The sequence below is a fragment of the Sitophilus oryzae genome, unplaced genomic scaffold, assembly GCF_002938485.1.
Source record: "Sitophilus oryzae breed Bouriz unplaced genomic scaffold, Soryzae_2.0 scaffold_947_pilon_pilon, whole genome shotgun sequence".
Classification (NCBI taxonomy): domain Eukaryota; kingdom Metazoa; phylum Arthropoda; class Insecta; order Coleoptera; family Curculionidae; genus Sitophilus; species Sitophilus oryzae.
In genome coordinates this window covers 466,392-488,694 of record NW_022147580.1, presented here as the reverse complement: position 1 = coordinate 488,694, position 22,303 = coordinate 466,392, and the positions used below count along the sequence as shown (strand labels likewise).

At 38.8% G+C, this 22,303-nt stretch overlaps 1 protein-coding gene across 2 annotated transcripts in view; it reads right to left on the bottom strand.

The window, feature by feature from the left end:
- The window catches only part of LOC115891057, a 329,806-nt gene that overhangs the window by 3,369 nt on the left and 304,134 nt on the right, over positions 1–22,303 (bottom strand). For both annotated transcript variants that reach the window (XM_030911456.1, XM_030911455.1), the window contains 8 exons: positions 13,626–13,919; positions 12,999–13,118; positions 12,795–12,942; positions 10,272–10,552; positions 8,631–8,810; positions 8,456–8,577; positions 6,857–7,023; positions 6,626–6,800 (listed from right to left, as the gene is read on the bottom strand). In XM_030911456.1, the coding sequence (XP_030767316.1) occupies positions 6,626–6,800; positions 6,857–7,023; positions 8,456–8,577; positions 8,631–8,810; positions 10,272–10,552; positions 12,795–12,942; positions 12,999–13,118; positions 13,626–13,919 (1,487 nt within the window). The remainder of the gene's footprint in view (positions 1–6,625; positions 6,801–6,856; positions 7,024–8,455; positions 8,578–8,630; positions 8,811–10,271; positions 10,553–12,794; positions 12,943–12,998; positions 13,119–13,625; positions 13,920–22,303) is intronic.

Sequence of the window (22,303 nt, the reverse complement as noted above, 5' to 3'; positions counted from 1 at the left end):
TATGGATTGATGAGGATTACCCAAAGCAAATACAAGAAGAAAGAAAAATTCTGGTGTCCGAAATGAAAGAAGCATGGAAAAAGGGCGAAAAAGCAAAACTTAGATACAACAAACTAATTATAAACGATAAGGTATATGATGCAAGCAACATAATAAATATGGAGTAAACAAGCCAATATAATAACGCCGACAAGAAGAGAAAACCCGATATGAGATCACAGGAAATTGATAAATTTGGAGAACAACTGAGAAAGATTACACGAACTTCAAAAAACTAGAACTAACCAATGGATTAAGGAGCAGGATTATCGGACATGGAACTTGGCATTAAACGGACATTGAAAGGAACCTTAAATGGAAAAGGGCTAACATTTGGTACATGGAACATCCGGTCGCTAAATGACAAAGAGGGCGAACTAATTAAAGAATTTGAAAACATTGACCTAGACATACTAGCTATAACTGAAACTAAAAAGAAAGGAAAACAAACAGTTGAATTAAGACGCTTCCAACCTCTAGATCTTGTCGGCGTAGTTCTTCGACACGCCCAAACTTCTCATTGAACGTCGCAGCGATTCCTCTGGACATCTGCAAATCTCGGGACACACAGTGAGCGAGCGAATAATAAGGAGGCACGGAAAAGAGGTTTCGTTGTTCTTCTTTGGTTACACCATAGCGAGTCTTCTCACTGCTGTTGTATCGGGCCATGAAATCATCAAAGAACATCTCCGAATCAGAGGGATCAAAGCTGCAGGTTCTCATACGACGTCATTAATCCTATCCATGACTTCGTATGGGCCTTCCCACGAGGACTGTAGCTTCGGAGATAATCCACGACGTCTCTGCGGGTTGTACAGCCACACCAAATTCCCTGGTTGGTATCCCCCATGCTCAGCTTGAATGTCGTAGTGCTCCTTCATTCGGTCACTAGCGCTTTGAATCCCCGACTTCTTCTCCCGGTCGGCAACCAAATTTCAGATCACAGGGTAGGCGCACTTCCCGTCCCATAACGATGCTAGCTGGAGTTTGCCCTGTAGATTCTTGGACGGATGAACGGTAGGCCAACAGGAACAGGTGAAGAAATTTGTCCCAGTCTCTTTTGTGATCAGAGACTACTTTGGCCAGATAACGGTTGATAGTTCTGTTCATGCGTTCAACCATCCCATCGGATTTTGGTTTGGTTTGGTTTGGTCTTGCGGATGTTAAGGACTTCACAGATGCCTTGGAACAGATTGGACTCAAAGTTTCTTCCCTGATCTGAATGCAGCTCCATGGGAACACCAAACCTGCAGATGCATTCCTTAACAAGAGCATGAGCAATGGTGGACGCTTCTTGATTTGGCAACACGTAGACTTCGACCCATTTGCTGAAGTAATCCATTACTACCACAATGTATTTGTTGCCATCGTTCGTCTCCGGGAAAGGACCAGCCACGTCGATCGCTATTCGTTCGAAGGGACTGCCTACATTGTACTGGCGCATTGGAGCTTTACCGCGCTTTTGTGGCCCATTGATAGCAGCGCAAACATCACATTTCTTGCACCAAGCCCTCAAGTTTTCTTTGCAGTTCACCCAAAAGAACCGTTCTCGCAGCTTGCCAAGTGTCTTGGTAACACCAAGATGTCCACCGCTGGATCCATTGTGAATTTCCTCCAAGACTTCCTGGACCCTCTTCTTTGGAATGACGATCTGCCTTCTCTCTTCTTGTCCCTCTATTCTCTCGATCACACGGCGAAGTAACCCGTCATCTATTACCAAAGAATTCCACTGGGCCCAGTACGACTTCACGTTCGGCGAATATCTGCAAACTTCCTCCCACGTTGGTCTTTGGTCTGTCTTATTCCAGTTAATTACTAAACCTAATTCTGGGTCAGTGGTTTGGTCATTTGCGAGATCTTCGGGTTGCCAAATATCATTAACCACAGTTGTTCTTAGGGGTTTCGCTTCTTTCTCTTCTGCTCGGGAACAATGCTTACAGTCCTTATCGCAAGGTCTTCTGGAAAGTGCGTCGGCATTTCGATGGATTGCCCCAGCTCGATGTTCTGTGTCAAAGTCGAATTCTTGTAATTGTTCGATCCATCTAGCTACCTGCCTTTCAGGATTCTTAAACTCCAACAGTCATTTCAAAGCAGCATGGTCTGTTCTTAACAAGAACTTTCTTCCATAGAGATACTTGTAGAAGTGTTCCACTGCTTTAACTACGGCTAGTAATTCTCGTCTGGTCACGCAGTAGTTCCTTTCCGGTTTTGTCAAGGTCTTACTAAAATAACCAATTACTTTTTCTTGACTATCCTGGATTTGAGACAGAACAGCGCCTAATCCAACATTGCTAGCGTCGGTATCTAATATAAAGTTTCCGTTGCCAAAAGGATAGCTAAGTACAGTCGCACTAGTCAGGGCTTTCTTCAGTCTTCGGAATGCCTCGTCAGAATCTAAGTCCCAAGAGAAACGCCTCTCACCTTCGGTAAGTCTGGTAATGGTTTTGCGATGGTGGCGAAACCCTGTACATAACGGCGATAGTATGTGCATAGCCCCAAAAAGCTTCTGAGTTCATGTTTGTCTTTGGGTATCGGCCACTCTTCCACTGTCTTGGTCTTCTGTGGATCTACCGCAACTCCCTGGGAGGAGACCACATGGCCCAAGTAGTGTACTTTTTCTTGACACAGATGACATTTCTTGGGGCTAAGTTTCAAACCAGAGCTCACAAGTTGCTTGAAAACTTCTTCCAAATTCTTCAGATGATCGTCGAAGGATTTCCCCACCACTATAATGTCATCCAGGTACACTAAACAGGTGGTCCAGGCTAGTCCCTTTAACACAGACTCCATTAGTCTTTCAAAGGTAGCTGGCGCGTTGCACAATCCAAAAGGCATGACGGTAAATTGCCACAGTCCGGAGCCCACCGAGAACGCTGTCTTCTCTATGTCTTTCGGCGCCATGTCGACTTGCCAATATCCACTCTTCATATCTAAGGTAGAGAATATTGTCGATCCCGCCAGCGTGTCTAGAGTATCGTCTATCCTCGGCAGGGGATAGCTATCCTTCTTGGTAATATTATTGAGCTGCCGATAATCAACACAGAACCTGGTGGTACAGCCTTTCTTCTTTACTAGTACTACCGGCGATGTCCACGGGCTGTTAGATGGTTCGATGACACCCTCTTCTTTCATTTCCCGAAGGATTTTGTCAGCTTCTTCACGTTTGGCGAGTGGAAGCCTTCTCGGATTTTGTTTGATTGGCCGTGCGTTTCCGGTATCAATTTTATGTTGTACTAAATTGGTACGACCTCTTTGCCCTGCTTCTCCTTTATCAAAAACATCTTTATACTTGATTACCAGGTTTCTCAATTTTCTACTATCTTCGGGAGATAATCCCTTAACGTTTACTAACTCCTTCACCATTTTGTCCGGAATTTTTGAAGTCGAAACTTTGGAGGCTTCCACGCTTCGAATGACTGAGGAGACCGAACAACAGTACCCTAACAGGGTTCCCTTCTTCAAGGATACAAAATAATAATTCGTGTTCATTACTCTTACCGGTACAGCCTTCTTCGCTCGTAGCAGGGCTAACAGCGATCCCTCGTCCTATTTCGCTGTCATGGTTCCTTGGCTCCACCAGAATAATACTCCCATTATTCATTTTACCTTCCAGACAACCATCCAAAAATATCTCACAGCGCTCAGGGATCGAAACATCTTCTGCTACTACCCCGCGAAGCGTCTCCTCACATTTTCGATGTAGAACTACTTCTTCTTCATTTATTTTCAAAATTCTCTGTTTGAAGTTTAGTTCAAAACCTCTAGTGGTCATGATGTCCATTCCGAGAATAGGTTCATCTTCGATATCTGCTACTAACACTGGATGTTCGAAACTGGTGCTCCCAATAACAAAATTAAGGTTTACTTCTCCATGGACAGCAGCGGAGCCCCCTGTAGCAGTACGTAGTCGCCATTCTGTTGCTTTAACCTTCTTCGATGTTTCAAGAATGTCCGGTCTGATGATAGTTTTCGTCGCACCTGTATCCAACAGCATGGTCCGGAACTCTCCATCAAGAAAACCATCCACAAAAATGCTGTTGAACTTGTGTTCTAGCGAGGCGACTTGAGCAGTTTTCGTTGGGGCATGTTGGGTACAGGTCGACCTATGCCCCTTCATTTCGACCCTTAGTAGTTTTCCGACCTCGACGAAGCCGGCTCTTCATTCTTCTCCTTACAACGGCTTCGCACGTGTCCTACCTGTCCGCAGTTCCAGCATCGAATCGGCTCCTTCTTGCCTATGTACTGATCCATAACTTTCCGAACAATCCCTGCCACGGATTCGTCGGAACATTCGTCTATGGCCCGTACTCTTCCTAAAGACCGAGAACTTTGTTTCGCGGCCTCAAATTCTAGGGCACGTGCTAAAGCATCCACCAAGTGCGTTGGGTGGGCTCTAGCAAGAAGCGCTTTCCTTGTCTCGTTGTCACGTAGGCCGTCTGAGAATGCCTGTACTGCTAACAGCTCCATAATATTTTCGGGTGTAGCAGGGTACACAAGGCGAACGAGGCAGGGTATGTCCGATTCAAACTCCTGCAGAGACTCATTTGACTTCTCAATGCGATTTCTGAGCTGGGAATGGGAATAATACATGCTCTAAATGAGCCTGGCCGTACCTCATTTCTAAATGTCGTACCAATTGCTGATAATCTCGCTGTTCCGATGGTGATAGTGTCTGCAGGATGTCAGTCGCATCTCCCCGCAGTGCGATAGTCAAAGCGGTAGCTTTTTCAGCGATTGTCCATCCGTTCGCTCTTGCAGCGGCTTCAAATTGGCAAAAGTAGTTGGCCCAAGCGGTTTTTCCGTCAAACTGTGGAGGCTTCATAACTAACTTTGAAGTATACTTATTTTCGACTAGTTTCGGATCCTCCTGTATTTCTTGACATTTTGGTGAATTTGCCTTTCCCATTTCTTTTCTCAAAATCTCTATTTTTCTATTTACATCGTCCTCAATTTGTGTTATTTTGTCTTGAAGCTCCGTGGAATTCTCTCTATAATCTTTTCTTCGAATTCCCTGGAATTTTCTATTATCTTGTTATATAAACTTTCTTCTAAATTAAGTATTTTATTGTCAAAGCTGGCCTGTATATCTTTAGAATTTTCTATGATTTTATCTTCTAATTTTTGGGAATTTTCCGTAATTTTATCATTCAAAGTTTTTTGCAAATCCTGGGAATTTTCCATAATTTTATCTTCTAAATTAATTATCTTACTATTCAAATTGTCGTTTAAATTGTCTTGCAAATTTTTCAATGACGAGTCAAGGTCACCTTCCAGCTCAAAGCAAAATGTGTCAGGATCCTCACCTTCCTCAATCAAAACCTCTCTCAGTCTGGCTTGCAAAATGCTTTTCTTTCCATCTGTCTCGAACTCCCTCTCTTACAATATGCATTTTAATTCCGACACTTTCAAGTCCTTCAACAATTTTTTTCGAAGCCATTGTCAGTCTTATTTATTTTTTTTTCTAGTCTAGCAGTTCTAAATCTAGTTCCAAATCACACATCCCACTTCTGACACCAATTGTTACATTTTTCGTCGGTTCCGTGTGGATAGAAAGTCACAATTTATTTAAACACAATTTATTTAACACTAATTAACAAAAACAATAACGATTAAAAGACTTAAAGAACTATTTATAACTTATTTACAATTTATCTAATTATTTATCTAACAGGAATTTATTTTGAATTAGCGCGGCGATTGTAACTGTACGCGTCGACCGGTTATTTATCTCTGTCCTGCTCAGGCCTCAGGTGTCTGCTTATATATGAGAGCAACAGACAATACAGATTTGTCCCGTCAATTCTTAGCCGTTCTAGAAGGTCGGCGTCGCCGGCGTATGAGTCATAGCCGAGTGGCCAAGCCTAAGGCCGAGTTCACACGGTATGGGTCCGCAACATTAATAAGTTTCACGTGTGTTATATTTGTCTACAAACATAACACAAAAAGTGTGTAAAAGTTATCGTTGTTGAATGTTATTTCAACTGGTCCTTCGACAGTCCATCTACCAGAGTCATCCAGATTTTGGTTCTCCGCCAAGATACATTTTGGTTCTACAAGCCAGAAACATTTTGGTCTTACGAGCCGTAACCAATAATTAAGTTCTCAGTAGTAACCATGCACCTAATATACGGCTTAGCTTTTTTGTTTACCTATTGAGAGCTTATATGTTTTGAAATAGTTTTGTAGAAAATCGTTTATCAATTTTAACAAGTTTTGAGTACAAATTTTAAGAAAGTAAGGAAGTCCATCAACTGCATAAGGTTTACCGATATAACATTCTGGTAAATTCTTGATAACATTTGGGCCAGATTTAAAAAAAAATCGCCTGCGGCCTTTTTTACTCCCTCGTCCTCTATTTTTTATTTTGAAAGTTGACAACCCTAGAGTAAGTAGTCTTCCAAGTTGGCTTAGCCTGTTAGAAAGAAGATCCCCGAGAAAGCCGAATATATAGAATACGAAGTAAAATAATAATTAATTTGTGATATCTGATTAAATTTAACTTTTGATCTCAATATTAGTACTTACATATTTTTACCTATTTTATAATAAAAATACCGAAGTAAATATTCGAAATAAACTGAAATACCTTTATAAGTTCTTGTGGCGATATTCTATATAATTTGAGATCTCTAGCTAGTCTCTCCATTATACATTTAAATTCCAATCTTGCATCTAGTTTGCTGGACATTTTTGTTTTGATTTTATGTCTTGCCCAAGCTAGCATGGCTTCGAATTTCCTAATTTCTGGTATTTCCAAATTGCTAAAAAAGTAGAAGCTATATACCTACAAAAGTTTTGTATAATAGAACATAGTTACCGGCACATTATCATTTGCACCATTGATTCACTGAGATTAAGAAATTCTGATAATTGAAATAATGCATGGGCTCTCGTTTCTATAAAAGCTAAAATCATATTTACTAATTCAGAGGCTGAAGTATATCTCCAATAGTAATTTTCCAGCGAACACAGCATACAGCAAACCTAAAAATATATTATATGTTTAAAGGTATTAGCGCCGTCAACCACCATATATACAGGGTGTCCAGAAATAAGTGCAAATATTTTAAGGGGTGGTAGTTCTCGATAAAAGAGACATATTTTCTCTTTATCGTTTTTCAAATAAGTCCAAAATAAAAGAGTTATTTTACTTTGAAAATTTCCAAAAAAAATATTTTTTGCTAAAATTTTGAGAACCACTGGATCTTTTCTGGATTTTCTTTCTTCTATATTTAATATAATATCTATTTTGCCATATTATCAAGAAATTATGTTTTTTTACTAAAAACTAAAAAAAAATCAAAAAAAAAATTCAAAAAATTTCGAATTTTCAATTTTTTTTTTGCGAAAAAACCTCATAGGCGTGTTTCTGGGGTTGAACTATACTACCAGTTAAAATATTTGCACTTATTTCTGGGACACCCTGTATATACAGGGTGGTCCAAACTATATTCCGGAAACTTTAGCAGCAAATTCTCCAGGTAAAAATAAGTAAAAAAGTTCGTATAAATTTATGCCCTAAAATGATTAGTTTTGGAAATACAGGGTGTAGAAGTTTCAATTTTATTTCGATTTTTTCCAAATAATTTCTGAAGTAACGTCGATATTTGGATGAAAATTGGTGTCTGGGAGTTTTTTGACATGAAAAATTTGATTTTGGTGTCAATATGACTCCTACTTGTAGAGGGCGCCACCTACAAATTTTGAACTGGTTTGAAGAATATTAACTTTTCGTCCATACCTGTATAAAACGAATGAGTTAAAAAATATACATTTACGGCGTTTTTACCAATAAGTCTCTTGGTAAAAATCGCTACGAGTACTACTGGTTCTTGAGATATTTGGAATCGAAATTACCAATACCTGTCATCATTGACATAAATTAAATAAATCATAAATTTGAAAAGGTTTTTGCCAAAAATTCAACAGAAACTGTTTTATCATAATTTATTCGAAGAAAAATTTATGATTAGTTTAAAAAAATAAAAAGTTGCCAAATTTCTCATTTCAGTCAAATAACTATCTGTTCAACACGTTTGTGACCCTGTATAGGTATATTATACTTTCTTATATACTTTTTTTATTTTTAGATAAAAAATTCTAAAAATTGTCAAATTTTAAATACTACTGAGTATAGATCACGCAAGTCGAGTTCGAAGGCTTTTTAAAATCAAAGTCAGTAGGCTGGCTGCCAACTTGCTTGGATGCTACGAAGACTTCTAACACAATTTTTATAAATTAGTTGATATATCACTATTCGTATAAACAGCGCAGCGTAAAATTTAGACGCTCACGATATCAGTATAAGTATATTTATGGCAGCATCCGGTTGTCTTAGGCCAAGTACAGGCTTCAATCAGGCTTTAAACTTAAATTGTGAATTAGTTTAAATAATATTAATAGTAGAAATACTTACTACATTTATCCTCAAAAATTGTTTAGCGTGATGAAAGCATGCCTGCAACAAATCTGGTAGATCATAATGTTCGGCAGCACAAATTAGACCGGGGATTGTTGAACATGTTAATGGACACGACCCTATTACCAAACAATATTATGTCGAATGTTCTCAAAACATAGCCAGTACTTACCGGTATGTAAATAGTCCAATAGTATTCTAAAAGTATCAGAGTCAAACTCAATAATTGAGAATTCAGTCTGTGCCAGTTTTGCCCGATCTACTTTCTGGGCATCTGCGCATACACTTAATCTTGGAACGGGAAGTTGAGCAGAAAATTTCTCTTTCCCGTCTTTCTCTTTTCCGTCTTTATCTACAACAAATTGTACACTTCTAATAAATAATCTATAATGTCGAATCAATTTATTTAGTTAAGGTAACTGAGCTAATTACCGACACTGTCCTAAATTATAGTCATATTTCGATATTTTTTGAGAAATTAAATAAAAAATTCCATAATAGAAAACATCTGTGAGAAAAATTCCATAATAGTGTGAGAAAATTCTATAATAGGTTATTTCAAATATGTACGTGGACTACCTAACGAGTTCTAGAGATGGAAATTAGACATTGATGAAAAGCGACACAGAGTAACAGTTTTTTTGATTTTGTTTCACATTCACAATAATGTAATATCGAGTGTAATATAGTATACTAAGGTCCATGGCCGGACTGGGCCAGAGGGGCCCGTGAGGCATTGTGAGGAGAGTCCCGAGTGGATTTTTTTCCTTTTTACTTTTTGGTCAATTTTTTCCTATTGATTTGTTGTTAGTGTTTGAAATCAGGGAACTACCCGTAATGCAATGCAAACCAAAATTCTCCTAAGAACCTCAGAATATTAGCGTTAATTTAAAAGAAGTTCGGGGACAGCTTTTATTGAAACAATTTTTTTCGAAGTCCTTACCGTTTTTCTGAAGTTTTAAAAAAACATTTTATATATATTTTTCACCCCTCCTCGGGGTGAATTAAAAAAAATCTTAATTTAAATTTATAATTTTCCAAACAAATTGAATAAAAATGTTAAATATATAAATTTTTCAACAACTTATATATATTTTTTTAAATTTCTACTATCATCCCCTAGGTTCTAGCTACCCTATCAGGGTTACTTTTGATTTGAGCAAAAAAGTGGAGACCATTTTTATGTAAAATTAGACGCTTTACAATTTTTATTTAAACTTTTTTTCTAGTTCTTACCGTTTCTCCGAAATTTCGAACAAATAATTTTATTTATTTATTCCCCTTATTAGGACTCCTTCTCGGGGTGAATTTTAAAAAAAATACATTTTGTTTTTAAACCTTTCAAAGTAACTTATATCAAAAATTCATATAAATGCCTATTTTAAGACTGGCTATATATCTTTTATGCTCTCTGGAACAGCATGCGGTCCATCTGGCTGCCGATACCCGTTGCGTTCACTACAGTGCATCGGAAGAATCTATATTTTTTTTTATTTAGTCCATTAAATTCTAATATTAAATAAAAATCGAACAAGTCTCTATAGCGCAACGCGTAGAACCGACGATTCAGAGTTCGAGACCGGGTCAGGGCAAAAACTTTTTATTTTATTTTCGTTTATATTCTGATAGTAAAGTATTAAATAATTCTGGTGATTCACAAAAAACAAATATTAAAAAGAATTGTAAATATTTAAAATAAATATTTACGAGTATTACTTACAATCCTCGCAGACTGCCTGTCTGCGGGGATGGTTAAGTATTTTTGTGATAGAACGATTACAGAGTTACGACTAAAATATAATTACACACTCACTTGAACAATCTTGGCTACTGGCCCATTTTTTCTTATCATCTGCAGATAGTTGTTGGGTGTTGTGCTTACGTATTGATCTACCCCAACCTGCCGTTATAGTACCTAGTCGTGTAAAAGCTCTTTTCACCATCGGCGAACTTGGAACACTTTTTGGTCTTGGGCTTTCAATATCGGGTACTTGTAGAAAATTGCTTGATTTTGGTCGCGATTGTTGGGGGCTTAGAAGCGTTGGTACTGGTCTGGCAAGTAACTCGGCTACAGGCACTTGTGGGGAACCAAATCTAAAAGTACAATAACATATTTTAGATTGATATACGGTATGGATCGAACTACACCCAAGAATCTTTCATATAACAATCGATGACATTCAACATATGCATATATGAAGGTGCGTCCAGACCTGACGAGACGAGAGCGAGACAAGAGCGGGACAAGGGCGAGACGAGAGCAAGGCGAGACTGCTTCTATCCATTTTTTCAGGCAAGCCTGCCACGAGATAAGTGATTTGGATCATAATGAAAGGAACCCAAACATATATTAAATTGTAATTGAATATAACAAAGGATGGCCAAAAAATAATCCATATAGTAATAAATTGTTGTTTCTCTAACATGGTATTTGGTTCTTCGTATTTTATTCATCGTCGTTTTTTGCCATTTTGGATTTTTTCCCATTTACCCTTCATTTGTTTCGAGACACGATGTCTTTTACAAGGTACGTTTTTTAAAGTTTTTAGAACAAATTGATAAATAGAAAGTTATAGGGGAGGTTCAAGAACAGTTAACCTAATAGGACTGCTCATTCAACCGAAAGTGTCTGCCAGATGCATGCGAAAACTATTCGCTTTGTGACGTCAGTGTAGTCCTTGTCATGACAGTGTGTGTATTATTGGTTGCCGTATGCAAAACAATTATTACTTAGTTTATTTAGTTAAACACCTTATATGTATGCAGTATAGAAAATTAACTGTATAAATCGTATTAAATATTCGCATAATGCATTTTTAAGAACAGCAGTTCCCAGTATCACCTTTTGCAGACATTCTTTTTAGAGTACTTACATATTTTGCTTTAAAATAATTAATAAACAATAATTAGTAAGCACTTAGTCACAATCCACAACACAAAATGAACGTATTTATAAACTCTATAGCTGTAAAAACTTTAAAAACACCTTTTTCACATTTAAAATCGACAAAATAATTAACTCAAAATTTCTCAGCTGTTATTTTTATTAGTATCATAGGTATTTTTAGTATTGCCATAGGCAACCAATAATAGGTCATTGATTATGACAAAGACTACAATGACGTCACAACTGTCAGCTAAAGGGCGGGAAGAGGCGAACGTACGTCTTATGAGGATGAGCAATCCTATTAGTTTATCGTTCTTGGGGAAGGTTAAGAATCGCATTTTAAAATTACAACTAAAAAACCGTCTGTAGTTTCGTTCTGCCAGTTCAGTGAGGAAACACCGGTAGGTATTATTACTTCTCACTCTTGTCATATCTGCGTTGCCTCCTCTCCAGTCTGTTCTTCTCTTTTTGTGAGATGAGACTTTCTTCGCCATCTGCGGTGTTGCAAAGAGAGTCACGAGAATGGCCACGGAACGATGGGTTGCCAACAAATCTCTAGAATGGTGGAGAAACTCACCAGGGCAGAAACAGAGAAAAAAGTTAATTGAATTTTGGCGAATGTTCCAAAATTCACGGTAAACCTGATAAGCAAGGACAGAAAGACATTCAATGCTGTAGCGGATCTACTAACAGGGCATTGTAAGCTGCAGGCATCTAAAGCTAATGGGATTGACGGACGAAGCTATGTGTAGGTTCTACCAATCTGAAGAAGAAACGACAGAACACATTTTATGTCGGTGCGACAGCCTGACAAATGTGCGGTTCTCGGTAATAGGCAATGATAGGCCATTGCCAGGGAGCTACATGGAGGGTTCAGTCTCCAAGTTGCTAAACTTTGTGAAAAGGATAGGTCTGGAGAATGTAACCTAAGGATCAGATGAGGACCAAAATAGATCTGAGAAGGTCGCAGTGGATCTGGCCAAGAGCCACCTCTAGGAATCTACCTATCTACCTAGAAGATTTTTAAACAGGTGAGATTTCATACAACTGCTATTATAATAGGATCTTTTAATATTAAATAGATAAGAGAGAATGATGTATTTTCCTTTACAGATAAAAAGTGACAATTTGTGACTAAGTCGAATACCGCAAATAACTTATTAGCTGCCAATAGGGACACGTAACCTACTTTCCAGAGACACAACTACTACATTCATATTATATTTACCAGTTATAAAGGAAGAAATTAAATTTTTATATAATAATATTTTAACAATTTCTGTGGCTATATTAACATAAGCTAATACAGTCAAACATTTAGTCAAACACATATTCAACACACACGCCCTAAAGCGAACTTCCAACTCAACCTTCTGCAGCTACACGAACTATCATTTTTGGCGGTATTTTAAGTATATATGTGTAAACTCATAATAGCGCGTTACTAACCCTGTTTGAATTCCATATAGCATTTCTTGAAAAACTCTACTTCTAACACCTAATATCGCTCTAACTCCTACCAACTTGATTTTTTGCTTACTTTGACCTACCATAAATATTACATCAAATAGATGGGAATTGGCGGCAGAGTTGTCATCTAAAAGAACATTAATAGTTAACAATGGAAGAGAGATTTTTTAATATATTAATCACCTGTATTGAGGAAGAATCTAGTAAAGTCTTTCGCTATTTGATCATAATCTTCAAATTGATCTCTAACACTATCAAGGAGGGGAGAAGATGGACGCATATGTCCTATTGGTCTCCAAGATCCTAAAAAAATATTAATTAAAATGATTGCTATCGTAATCTAATAAAAAACACAGTGAATAGTTGTGGTCATTATTAATATACTACTATAAATATAAACAAAATAACACGAATAAATACGACCAAAACCAAAAGCGCTAAACGCTATATGACTTTTGGTTTGGTTGGCAATAAAGGCTATATGTTTTTGGTCGGACAACTCGTATACAGGGTTATTCAAATTCGACTCTTACCATTGGGATCTCGAAAAGTATAGGAGATACGAGGATGGTTAAATTAGGGAGAAGTTGGGTATTATTGCGGCTGATAATACACCTTTATAAACATTTAAAATTCCGAGTAGTTCCGGAGATATTCGAGAAAACCCGAAAATTGAATATATCGATTTTAGTTTTTTCTGACAACTTTATATATGAAGAAATTTGGGTTTTCGGGTTATTAGGCCGCCGTCGCGTCGTGCGTTGGTTAGAATAGCTTCCTAACGTTTCGTTAACAATTATGTGTACTTGCCTCTTCTATATGGCTTGGGAATTTGTCCCGTTTCTGCATGATTTTGTAAATTAGCAACAATATCTTCTAACATCTGTGAACGAGTCCTCTCCTGCATCCGAGCAAATTTAGGTGCGGAATAACTTGCTCTTTCCCCATTAACAATTTTTGTAAGTAACCATTCTCTGAACATGGGCCCTTTATCAAATAAACTTTGCTCCCAAAGATAAGGCTTGTATGCTCCAACTTCATCTCTTGTTACAACTGAGACCTCATATCGAGTTGGTCTTCGTTTAATTTTTAATGACGTTCTTACTGTCGAAATAAAATGTTATTAAAAACCTTATAATCAAGCATAGAACATATTTTTATAGAAATATACATTAGAGTTTTGTAATTATAAAAGTCAAACACTGCTTGATTTTAATATTTTTGGATCGTATTAATTAATTAAATTAGCTCAAAATATATTATTATTTCAATTACTCGAAAGAAAAAAGTAATAAATTTGAACAGATTCTCTTCAGTAGTCAGCTAAAAAACACAGCCGCCTATGTACAGAGTGGACCATTTTGGTTGTTACTATAGGGTATCTAGAAAACCGTGAGAAATATTCAAATTTTAATACTGCAGTCTCGGGTTCTTTTTTTGAAAAAAATACAATGGCGCAAACGGATCGTGGCTATCTGGATCGGTTTCGAAGCTACAGAGGGATTCTCAAATTTTGTACTTTTTGAAGATGTTCGAGAGTTTGTTTATTTCAGCAACCACGGAAAAATGAATTATACATTCTAAAGGCACTTTTCTGTGTACAATGCAGTGGCGCAGTCAGACTTTTTTCGAAAAAAATATTTTTGAGATATTAACTATACTTATGTTTTTTTTTAAATAGTAACCTGTATATTTTTAAATTTTCTAATTCAGCTCGGCATGGGCTTCTCGAAAATATATATCGCTCTATATTTACTTTCAGTATTAACCTCAACATTTCAAATTTTTCTTAAAATATCCACTTAGTAGATAGTAGGCCGCCCCGAGTAACAAAGTAATCCGTTATCATGGTGATCGGGACATACCTTTGATGGATGCGTTACATTTCATAGTGTGTGTATTTTAAATAGTAAAAAAATCAGTAAATTTGAAAATTTTGAGAAATATAATATGTTAGAATGTTATATTGAGCCAAACAAACATAAGCACATAACAGCTGATCTATATGTTGAGCGGTATCCAGAGCGCGAGCAATCAAACCCAGCCATTTTTTAACAGGTTAGAAGATAGTTTAATCAATTTTGGATCTTTGGAAACCGCGTCCGAAAAATTATCAGAAAGAAGATGAATGAATGAATGAGAATGAATGAAGAAGAAAATCAATATATTGTTACGTTTTTCGCCGGTTCCGTGTGGATAGAAAGTCACAATTTATTTAAACACAATTTATTTAACACTAATTAACAAAAACAATAACGATAAAAGACTTAAAGAACTATTCACAACTATATTTAGAAACTTATTTATCTGCCGTATTTATTTAGAGCAAAAACAAGAAGCCTCGACCGTAGCACACTGTAGTTTATTATCGTCTGTCTCTTGCGCACCAGCGCCGGTATATATATCGGTATATATATAGGCGTGCGACGGAGTCTAGAACGGTCTGGGCAGTGCTGGAGAATTCTTAGTCGCAGTGTTCTCGAATTTCTAGGCTCTTCTAGGTCATATTAAAGTGGGACTGGCTTCGCAACACTGCCCCCTCTTTAGATACATGCTCGTCCCGAGATGTACACGGTGAATGAAGGTACTTGCAAAGCTGGCCCCTGGTATATTGAGAAGTCTGGTAGAAATAGCAGTATACAGTTTTCTCGCCTGATCTCAGCTTTGGGTTGTAGCAGCAAACGAGGATCTCGATTCCCGTAAATCTAAACAAGACTTCAATCATGTTCCGGATTGTACGCCAACTCAAACCATCGAGTCCACACGCCAGCTTCGGAATGGCTAATCGTGTAATGTTGTTGTTTAGCAGGGTTTTAGCTCTCAGTTCAATCAGGGTCTTCCATAGATCGAGATAAGTCGGCTTACTCGGCGACCATTCCTTAGTGACCAGATAGAAGATGTGTCTTGCTTGACCATGCTCATTGTCGATTAGCCTCAAGACGTTTCCAATCTCTGGATCCTGTCGGCGTAGTTCTCCGATACGCCCAAACTTCTCATTGAACGTCGCAGCAACTCCTCTGGACATTCGCAAATCTCGGGCCACACAGTGAGCGAGCGAATAATCAGGAGGCACGGAAAAGAGGTCCCGTTGTTCTTCTTTGGTCACACCATAGCGAGCCTTCTCACTGCTGTTGTATCGGGCCATGAAGTCGTCAAAGGATATCTCCGAATCAGGGGGATCAAAGCTGCAGATTCTCACGGTCCCAGCACGATCTTCTATTTCGCCTTGGTAGGGGCTCAAACGGTTGAAATGGACTATTCTGGGTTTTCCTTTTGGCAGTTTTCTAATGCGGTATACGACGTCATTAATTCTATCCATGATTTCGTATGGCCCTTCCCACGAGGATTGTAGCTTCGGAGATAACCCACGACGTTTCTGGGGGTTGTATAGCCACACCAACTTTCCTGGTTGGTATCCTCCATGCTCAGCTTGAATGTCGTAGTGTTCCTTCATTCGGTTACTAGCGCTTAGAATATTTAGGCGGACTCGCTGATGGACGTCGTCCATCCTTTGATGTAGTGTGTGGACATAATCTTCTTCGGCGACATCTTCTCCCGGTCGGCACTTCCCGTCCCATAACGATGCTGGCTGGAGTTTGCCCTGTAGATTCTTGGACGGATGAACGGTAGGCCAACAGGAACAGGTGAAGAAATTTGTCCCAGTCTCTTTGGTGGTCAGAGACTACTTTGGCCAGATAACGGTTGATAGTTCTGTTCATGCGTTCAACCATCCCATCGGATTGTGGATGTAGAGCAGTCGTCCTGGTCTTGCGGATGTTAAGGACTTCACAGACGCCTTGGAACAAATTGGACTCAAAGTTTCTTCCCTAATCTGAATGAAGCTCCAAGGGAACACAAAACCTGCAGATCCATTCTTTAACAAGGGCATCAGCAATGGTGGACGCTTCTTGATTTGGCAACGCGTATGCCTCGACCTATTTGCTAAAGTAATCCATCACTATCACAATGTATTTGTTGCCATCGTTCGTCTCCGGGAAAGGACCAGCCACGTCGATCGCTATTCGTTCGAAGGGACTGCCTACATTGTACTGGCGCATAGGGGCTTTACACGCCTTTGTGGCCCATTGATGGCGACGCAAACGTCACATTTCTTCTTGCACCAGGCCCTCACATCTTCTTTGCAGTTCACCCAATAGAACCGTTCTCGCAGCTTGCCAAGTGTCTTGGTAAGACCGAGATGTCCACCGCTGGTTCCATTGTGAACTTCCTCCAAGACTTCCGGGACCCTCTTCTTTGGAATGACGATCTGCCTTCTCTCTTCTTGTCTGTCCGGTCTCTCGATCACACGGCAAAGTAATCCATTATCTATGACCAAGGAATTCCACTGGGCCCAGTACGACTTCACGTTCGGCGAATATCTGCAAACTTCCTCCCACGTTGGTCTTTGGTCCGCGTTTTTCCAGTTAATTACCAAGACTAATTCTGGGTCACTGATTTGGTCGTTTGCAAGATCTTCTGGTTGCCAAGTATCATTAACCACAGTTGTTCTTAGGAGTTTCGCTTCTTTCTCTTCTGCTCGGGAACAATGCTTACAGTCCTTAGCGCAAGGTCTTCTGGAAAGTGCGTCGGCATTTCGATGGATTGCCCCAGCTCGATGTTCTGTGTCAAAGTCGAATTCTTGCATCAGCATCACTTCAGCATGGTCTGTCAGAATCTGAGTCCCAAGAGAAACGCCTCTCGCCCTCGGTAAGTCTGGACAATGGTTTTGCGATGGTGGCGAAACCCTGTACATAGCGGCGATACTATGTGCATAGTCCCAAAAAGCTTCGTAGTTCATGTTTATCTTTAGGTATCGGCCACTCTTCCACTGTCTTGGTCTTCTGTGGATCTGCCGCAACTCCTTGGGAGGAGACTACATGGCCCAAGTAGTGTACCTTTTCTTGACACAGATGACATTTCTTGGGGCTAAATTTCAAACCAGAGCTCCCTAGTCGCTTGAAAACTTCTTCCAAATTCTTCAGATGATCGTCAAAGGATTTCCCAACCACTATGATGTCATCCAGGTACACTAAAGAGGTAGTCCATGATAGTGCCTTTAAAACAGACTCCATTAGTCTCTCAAAGGTAGCTGGCGCGTTGCACAATCCAAAAGGCATGACAGTAAATTGCCACAGTCCGGAGCCCACCGAGAACGCTGTCTTCTCTCTATCTTTAGGCGCCATATCGACTTGCCAATATCCACTCTTCAGATCTAACGTAGAGAATACCGTTGACCCCGCCAGCGTGTCTAGAGTATCGTCTATCCTCGGCAGGGGATAGCTATCCTTCTTGGTAACATTATTGAGCTGCCGATAATCAACACAGAACCTGGTGGTACCGTCTTTCTTCTTTACTAGTACTACCGGCGATGTCCACGGACTGTTAGATGGTTCGATGACACCCTCTTCTTTCATTTCTCGAAGGATTTTATCAGCTTCTTCACGTTTGGCGAGCGGAAGTCTTCTCGGATTTTGTTTGATTGGTCGTGCATCTCCGGTATCAATTTTATGTTGTACTAAATTGGTACGACCTCTGTGTCCTGCTTCTCCTTTATCAAACACATCTTGATACTTGATTATCAGGTTTCTCAATTTTCTACTATTTTCGTGAGATAATCCCTTAACGTTTACTAACTCCTTCACCATTTTGTCCGGAATTTTTGAAGTCGAAACTTTGGAGGCTTCCATGCTTCGAATGACTGAGGAGACCGAACACCAGTACCCTAACAGGGTTCTCTTCTTCAAGGATACAGAATAATAATTCGTGTTCATTACTCTTACCGGTACAGACTTCTTCGCTCGTAGCAGGGCTTTTCCAACAGCGACCCCTCGTCCTATTTCGCTGTCATGGTTCCTTGGCTCCAACAGAATAATACTCCCATTATTCATTTTACCTTCCAGGCAACCATCCAAAAATATCTCACAGCGTTCAGGGATCGAAACATCTTCTGCTACTACCACGCGAAGCGTCTCCTCACATTTTCGATGTAGAATCACTTCTTCTTCATTTATTTTCAAAATTCCTTGTTTGAGGTTTAGTTCAAAACCTCTAGTGGTCATGATGTCCATTCCGAGAATAAGTTCATCTTCGATGTCTGCTACTAACACTCGATGATTAAAACAGGTGCTTCCGATAACAAAATTAAGATCTACCTCTCCATGGATGAGAGCGGAGCTTCTTGTAGCTGTACGTAGTCGCCATTGTGTTGTTTTAATCCTTTTTGATGTTTTAAGGATATCCGGCCTGATGATCGTTTTGGTCGCACCCGTATCCAACAGCCATGGTCCGTAACTCTCCATCCACGAAACCATCCACAAAAATGCTGTTGAACTTGTGTGGTAGCGATGCGACTTGAGCAGTTTTCGTTGGAACCTGTTGGGTACTGCTCGATATGTGTCCCTTTGATTCGACACTTAGCGAAACCGGGTCCACGTCCTTTTCTTTACAGTGACTTCTTACCTGTCCTGCCTGGCCGCAATTCCAGCAACAAGTCGGTCCTTTCTTGCCCATGTACTCCTCCATGACTTTCCGTACAATGCTTTCTACGGATTCGTCGGAACATTGGTTGACCGCCCCTACTCTCACTAGAGACCGAGAACTTTGTTTCGCGGCCTCAAATTCTAGGGCACGTGCTAAAGCATCCACCAACCGCGTTGGGTGGGCTAGAAGAAGCGCTTGCCTTGTCTCGCTGTCACGTAAGCCATCGGAGAATGCCTGTACTGCCAACCGCTCCATAACATTCTCGGGCGTAGCAGGATACGCAAGGCGAACGAGGCGGGCTACGTCGGCTTCAAACTCCTGCAGAGACTCATTTGCCTTTTGAGTGCGATTTTTTAGCTGGGAATGATAGACATGTTCCAAATGAGCTTGGCCGTACCTCATTTCTAAATGTCGTACGAATTGCTGATAATCTCTCTGTTCCGATGGTGACAGTGTCTGCAGGATATCAGTCGCATCTCCTCGCAAAGCGGTAGCTTTTTCAGCGATTGTCCAGTCGTTCGCTCTCGCAGCAGCCTCAAACTGGCAAAAATAATTGGCCCAAGCGGTTTTTCCGTCAAACTGTGGACGAGTTTGTTGTTTCGACGAGTGTCGGGCCCTCCGATGTTTCTTGACATTTTGGTGAATTTGCCTTTGCTATTTGTTTTTTCAAAATTTCGATTTTTCTATTTACATCTTCCTCAATCTCTGTTATTTTGTCTTGTGTATTTGTTATCTTTTCTTCTAATTCCTGTATTTTATTATTAAAGCTGGCCTGTATATCTTTAGAATTTTCGATGATCTTATCTTCTAATGTGTTGATTAAATCCTGGGAATTTTCCATAATTTTATCACTAATTTTATCTTCTAAATTAACTTCCAATTCAGTTATTTTACTATTCAAATTGTCATTTAAATTGTCTTGCAAATTTTTTAATGACGAGTCAAGGTCACCTTCCAGCTCGAAGTAAAATGTGTCAGGATCCTCACCTTCCTCCACCAAAACGTCTCTTAGTCTGGCTTGCAAAATGTTTTTTTTCCATCTGTCTCGCATTCCCTCTTCCAGTATGCATTTTAATTCGGACACATTCAAGTCTTTCAACAATTTCTTCGGAGCCATTGTTAGTCTTTTTATTTTTCTAGTCTATCACACACCCCACACCTGACACCAATTGTTACGTTTTTCGCCGGTTCCGTGTGGAGAGAAAGTCACAATTTATTTAAACACAATATATTTAACACTAATTAACAAAAACAATAACGATAAAAGACTTAAAAACTATTTATAACTATATTTACAAACTTATTTATCTACCGTATTTATTTAGAGCAAAAACAAGAAGCCTCGACTGTAGCACACTGTAGTTTATTATCGTCTGTCTCTTGTGCACCAGCGCCGGTATATATATAGGCGTGCGACGGAGTCTAGAACGGTCTGGGCGGTGCTGGAGAATTCTTAGCCGCTGTGTTCTCGAATTTCTAGGCTCTTCTAGGTCATATTAAAGTGGGATTGGTTTCGCAACAATATTAATGTCCTCGGAGCCGAATACATGAACTAGCAATTAAATAAAATCGAACAATACGAAGCAAATAAAAAATAAGTGTGACAGAAACAAAAGAACATATTTTAATATAAACTCAAGGTGTTACTTCAATCGGGCTTCTCAGTTAAAAAAATAGAAACACAAAGACTACATTAAATGTTCAGACTGCTGCCCATTATTATTTAAACAGAGTTGCTAACGTCTCCACACGCCGCCGCTAACAGCATTACAATAGCTCTACTTGATGTTGTTGGATCTAGTGTTACAGCTCCGAGGACATTAATATATTGATTATATTTATCTACTTTTTGATAATTTTTCAGACGGGGTTTTTGAAAAGATCCAAAATTGATTAAACTATCTTCTAACCTTTTAAACATGGCTGATGGGTTTGGTTGCTCGCGCTCTGGATACCGCTCAAAATATAAATAAGCTGCCATTTGCTTATGTTTGTTAGACTCAATATAACATTCTAATATATATTTCTCAAAATTTTCAAATTTACTCATTTTTTAATAATTTAAAATACACACACTTCAATCTGTTGAAATGAAATGTCACGCATCCATCAAAAGTATGTCCCGATCACCATGACAACAAATTACTTTGTTACTCGGCGCGGCCTACTATCTACTAAGTGGATATTTTAAGAAAAATTTGAAATGTTAAGGTTAATAGTGATATATATTTTCGAGAAGCCCATGCCAAGCTGAATTAGAAAATTTAAAAATATACAGGTGGTTCTATTTAAAAAAACAAGTATAGTTAATATATCTAAAAATATACTTTTTTCGAAAAAAGTCTGACTACGCCACTGCATTCTACACAGAAAAGTGCCTTTAGAATGTATAATTCCTTTTTCCGTAGTTGCTGAAATAAACAAACTATCGAACATCTTCAAAAAGTACAAAATTTGAGAATCCCCCTGTAGCTTCGAAACCGATCAAGATAGCCACGATCCGTTTGCGCCATTGTAATTTTTTCAAAAAAAGAACCCGAGACTGCAGTATCAAAATTTGAATATTTCTCATGGTTTCCTAGATACCCTATAGAAACAACCAAAATGGTCCACCCTGTACATAGGCGACCCTTTAGATCTACGTCATTATTTATCAAATATGCAATTTAGGGTGTATCTGAGATCAATTCATATTGTTTAGAATAGAATAAGTACGTCTTCAATTATTATTTGGGCGAGTTCCGATTTTGTTGTTAAAAAATAAAGATTTTAAAGAGACGTAATGACAGCTTATAATACGATATATTTAAATAAATAAAGTAAATCGAATTTTGTTTGATAGTACAGCCGATTTTAAATTTTCACATTGATCCATTATCCATATCAGCCAATAAAACTAATATCTTCAAATCAAATTACAATTATTAGCAGAAACAATGCGCATTAATTAAACAACCGACGCGACGTCATCAATCTCTTTCATCTAGTTTTCAAGTGAAAGAGAGAGT